Source organism: Calidris pugnax, unplaced genomic scaffold (genome assembly GCF_001431845.1).
Source record: "Calidris pugnax isolate Ruff unplaced genomic scaffold, ASM143184v1 scaffold44, whole genome shotgun sequence".
NCBI lineage: Eukaryota > Metazoa > Chordata > Aves > Charadriiformes > Scolopacidae > Calidris > Calidris pugnax.
The window spans coordinates 10890943-10896260 of NW_015094506.1; the positions used below are offsets into that span (position 1 = coordinate 10890943).

General features: G+C 43.0%; 1 protein-coding gene across 1 annotated transcript in view; it reads left to right on the forward strand.

The window, feature by feature from the left end:
• Nucleotides 1-5093: 5093 nt before the first annotated feature.
• EEA1 (early endosome antigen 1) overlaps nucleotides 5094-5318 on the forward strand; it is a 70056-nt gene continuing 69831 nt past the window's right edge. The window contains exon 1 of the mRNA XM_014963303.1: nucleotides 5094-5315. Within this exon, the coding sequence (XP_014818789.1) occupies nucleotides 5094-5315 (222 nt within the window). The remainder of the gene's footprint in view (nucleotides 5316-5318) is intronic.

Genomic DNA, 5318 nt, shown 5'->3' on the forward strand with positions numbered 1-5318 from the left:
TGACTTTGAGGTCTAGGATTTGGTATTAATGCTAGCCGTGCAACCTTTGTTAGTACCCATGCTCATTACTCATGCAAAAAATTGTACTGACTTAAAAGAGGCTTTCTGTAGCACAGGTGCTGGCCTCCAGTCATCAGCTCTTTGTTACAGACATCATCACAGAGTCAGCCTGTGGTTCTCAAGCAGCTGAGAAAACACACTCACCCTAACACATGCAGGGTGAAGTACTGATGCTCTGGCCAATCTCTTCAGTACCTCGAGTGAAGAGCTGAAGAGCTGTTATTTTTCTCTGTATTGAGGAGGGAATGGGTCAGGAAAGATTGGCAACTACTTCAAGCACAGACTAAAACCACCCTTTGGGTTTTGTCTTGCTCCTTCAGGAAGCAGAGGTGTGATCTCTTTGAGCTGGGGTTGTTCAGCCTGGAGAAAATGAGGCTGAGGGGAGACCTTATTGTTCTCTACAACTACCTGAAAGGAGGTTGAAGAAAGGCAGGGGTTGGTCTCTTCTCCCAAGTCACAGGCGATAGGACAAGAGGAAATGACCTCAAGTTGTGCCAGGATATTGGATATTGGGAAAAAATTTTACACTGGGAGGGTTATTAAGCATTGGAATGGGCTGCCCAGGGAAGTGGTTGAGGCACCATCCCTGGAGGTATTCAAAAGACGGGCTGACATGGTGCTTAGTGGCATGGTTTAGTGATGGTTTTTTATCAGAGTTAGGTTGATGGTTAGACTAGATGATCTTAAGGTCCGTTCCAACCTGCACAATTCCATAATTCAACGTCCTTCCCCTCTGCTCGCCATGACAAACCTTTTGAACCCATGGGGCAGTTTAAGTCTAAACAGAAATAGGTGTAGATGTCTCAAAGGTAATTACATTTCTTGAGTTTCTGACAAAATTGATGACTGAGGTAAAAGATCCACATTTACTCTACTGGAAAGTTCAGTGAGCCAAGCTGATGTACAGGAGCTCACGTGCAGCTCTGCATTGACCACAGCACATCTTGTCTCCTGTGGGGTGGGGCCTTGAGTGACCTTGGAGAGACAGAAGATTGAATTTCTGTAAAGGTGAAGCTGTGGGATATGTTCTTCATGGGAAACTAGACTTCATTTCTTTCACTGTTCATAAATAATTTGGTTATCGCCAAATTGATTGCCAATAAATTTCCATTAGTAGAAATATTTGACTCTTCTATAATGCTTTTCATCACAAGATTCAAATTTATTTTCCCAATAGAGAGCTACCAGTATTTTCATCATTATAGGTGGGGAGTGTTACTAAGAGGACTAGTTTTGGGCTGAGTACAAGATTACATGGTCCCCTAAGTCTTAGATTAGTGCCCAAGCCACTGGGTAATCTTGATTTACTAACACCAATTTAAAACCACTCTAAATATTTTTCTAGGCTAGACACATTTGTTTCTGGCAATAAAGCTGAGGGGGAGCCAAATGGTAAATAATGAAATACTGAGAGTTCAGTTTGAACTGTCAAACTCGCTTGAAGACAAGATAGATGCTGTCATTTTAATACTTAGCTGTTGTCCGTTTTAAAGTATATTCCTACACAAATAGTAAGATCAGTAACAAATACAGATTTCCTTATTTTGAGGACTCTGAGAAGCCTTTTAGCTGTTCTTAATTGGATATCATAGTTCTCCTGTGGCTATGGTTGAGCAGACGTGCCCTGTATTTGCAGGTGACAGGCAGGGAGGGACTGGCAGCTGCCTTCCTTAGCACTGTCTGGCAAGGTCCAGATAGATGGCAGTGGCCCACCTGTGCAGCCCTGCCTTCAGTTGAAAGTGCATTTGTGCCCAAATCTGTACTTCATAAAGCTTCCAAATTTTGTCATACGCTTTTATGAGTTTGTGTCTTCATAAGTCTACAAAGATTGAAACAAAATGTGGAATTTCTATAGTTTCTGATGTTTTTCACCTTTTTGCCTTCATGTGTCACTTTAAATTATTTTTTCTTGATGTACTGTGTCTCACTGATGTCTCATCCCAACCATCTAACACTTCTCCATATCGCTAGTTGCACCAAGAACTTCTCTTTTATCGAGTGTTTTTTGCCGTTGGCCTCTTCAAGCTTATTGGTGCTGCCTGCAAGAATGACAAATCTCAGTTTTGGTTTCTCAGCAAAATGGAGAAAACATGAATTTGAACTGCACTCTCCGTATTTTGTTTGCAAATATTTTTGAGGGACAAGAGTATCAATAGCTGAAATATTCTTCTTCAAGGTAGTTTTTCCTTCACAAATTTTCGTTTTCCCAGCCATGTTCTTGTTAAAGGACAATTCCTAGTAGGCATTTGGATGAAATGGTGCTTTGATTTAGGAACACCCAAATCCCTAATTTTCTATGAAATACATGCTCATAAGTCACTCAGAGGAATTTGAAAATCCCAGATGGATGTCTTATTTTGGTCTCAGCAATGCTGTAACTTACGCTGTGCTACTTACTTATGAATTACAGCTTTGCACTTACAATAGCTTGCTGCTGCTTCTAGTCACAAATTTACCAACAATCTGTTTATGAAATGTTATGTATTTTACCATCATCTTAGAATCCAAACTCCAGGTGGCAGGTTTTTTACATTATTGAACAGGAGATGATGGCCATAATCTTTATCTCTATATTGACTCCTTGGCTGCCATTTCATAAACATGCACAGTAGTTGTTGTATGAATATTATAAACAATTTCCAAGAGCTAACAAATTGGCTGTGCTTGTATGAAGTATTTTAAGATAAAATACTTCTTTTGATCTATAATTTCCATATGGTAAATTGTATCATTTCTTGGGGGCTGGGGGAGGGTTTTCATATTTAAATTGTTTGTAGAAGCCAATTTTCTCCAATACCTCAAACATGGGTTTGTTGGAGGAGCTTGGCTGAGGAGATAAAGGGGAGTTGATGGAAAGTTTTAATCTTTGAAGACAGATGGTTGGCAACTTTCTAATACTCTTTAATCTTATTACTTCTCATTGCTCCATGGTTTGTGATGTGTATTTTTAACATTGTATTACTTTTACCTGCTAGTTACTATGGGTTTTAACATGCTTTAAACAAACTGTGTTCAACTGAGTTTCAGAAAGTTTAACTTGGAAGGAAAGATTCTCAGAAAAAGATGTGGGCAAATTTGAAATCTGCTTGCTGAAAGTATATGAGCAGCATATACTGACAGTCAAAAATGTATAGTTGAAAAAGCTAGAAAAAAAACACCACCAAGAAGCTGATGCATTTTATAAATATGACATTTAAAAGCAACATCTTGAAAAAAAGGGATACTTTTCCTTTGGCTTCCTGTGTAGAGGATGAAATACTTGCTTCCAGCTGGATCTGGGAAGGTCTTTGTTGTGATTGTGGTCTAAGACTTTCTGCTACCAATGGACTCCACAGAAAGGCTCTCCTTAACCCTCCTGTCACCAAAGTCCTCACAGAGTTTATGAGGTTGTATGAAATGAAAATTTACAATTCCCATGTCCGAGGACATCAACCATATTCTAACAGCCTGAGATGTCAATATTAGGGCAGCACATGATATAAATTCACAATCATTACCATACACACAGTAATTAAAACCAAAGACTTCCACTGGAAATGGGAGCGATTTAATCTCTTTTTTCCCCAAGATCTCTGCCCCTGGGGTGAATTTTTATATGCATTCTCTGGTATTTAGTAAAGGCAGCCACACTGTAGTCTTTCCTTTACAGGCTGGTCTCTCTTCTCTCCCCGGCCGCCTATTTAAATTTGTAGGAACTTAATATCTTTGAGCCTTATCTGGCTCTGTTGTATTTGATTGAAGTTGGCTGGTGGATTAATAAGTTACTGAGGGAATGATGGGTGGACAGGGAGACAGATGCATATGTTCACACAAACATCCACACAAATAAAGGATCATGCATTTCCTTGCAAAACTTGTCTAAGAAAATCCTCCTCTGATGTAAGACTTTTAACTACTGTCCTCAGATCTCTATCATTTTCCTCTGTGTTGTAAAGATGGGCTGCTTAACTTCCTTGGGTATGGCAAATTGAGCACCCCAGCAGTTCATCGTCTAGGCTGTCAATTGCTCCTGTTGAAATATCTGGTAAAGGGAGTGAAGTATTAAAATTTGCAGTAATTTTGGTTAGATTTAGAGTAAATGTCTACATTTACTGCCTAGATATTTAAGGAACTGTACAGCCATACAAGAACAATCCTTTTCCCATTGTTAATCCCATGTACAAAATTTAGAAGCAAACCTTGTTACTGCCACATGTCAAATTTCAAAGCCATTTCGAACTATGGACACATAAATTAAAACGATCTAATGGATGTGACCCAAGACATCACTGCTGGTCAGCTGAAGCCATCACCAACTGCGTGTGAGCCCTTAACCCGCCCCAGTTGTGGGCTAAATGACACTAGCACGGAACACACTGGAGCCTGTAGCAGGAGTAAACCTGGTTCAAACCCGTAACGCTGCTGTGCCTCCAGCCCTAAGCTGCCGCAGCCAAATCCTGCTGCTCACGTGCTCCCAACTCATGTGAAATCGGGGGATTCTGGAGGGCTTGGAAATGTCAGCCCTTAAGTGGAAAAATGTTCTCAATCTTTGCAGCGCAACTGGTGCTCTGCTGTGGCATGTGCTCTACTTGGCACAACTGGTCATTGAACAGGTTTATTATTTACTCAGGGCCATTTGTCTCGCATCCAGTGTGTAAAAGTTGCAGTTTTGGAATAGAACAGCGTGTTGGGTTGTGAGTTCTAGAGACTACTGGTGTTCCAGCAGCTCTTACGTGGGTTTTTGCCTCAGCACGTACAGACGCAGATTCTTTTTTGGCTGTTTTTGGGCTGCAGATGTTCTGGAGGTAGGTGCGTGCTCGTGTGAGCAAAATCTTTTCTGATACTTAGAGTAACACCCCATGGGTGATGCCGCAAGGTCGCCTTTCCAATGCAGGGCTTGACGGAAGCAGCTGCTCCTCCGGAATTAAATTTCCAGTTAGGTCTCCCAACCAGAATGCCTTAACACCGGTCCTTTACCCTGCATTGCTGGGGATGCTCTCTCAGCACCTCTCGACTAACGCAACCACCGCCGAGCCGCCTCGGCGCTTTGCCGCATGTCCCCAGCCCCAGGTCCGCACCGCCCCGCACCGCCTCCCTTCCCCGGGCCGGGATGGGACAGCGCCGAGGGGCGCCCGGGCAGACCGGCGGGGAGGCGGACGGCGGCGATGCCGGCAACCCGCCCGCCTCCCTTCTCCCCCCCGCCTCGGCAGCCCGGCTCTCCCGCCGCCGGGCCCGGCGCGGCGGGGAGGAGCTCTCCCCGGGCCCCCGCGGAGCAGGCG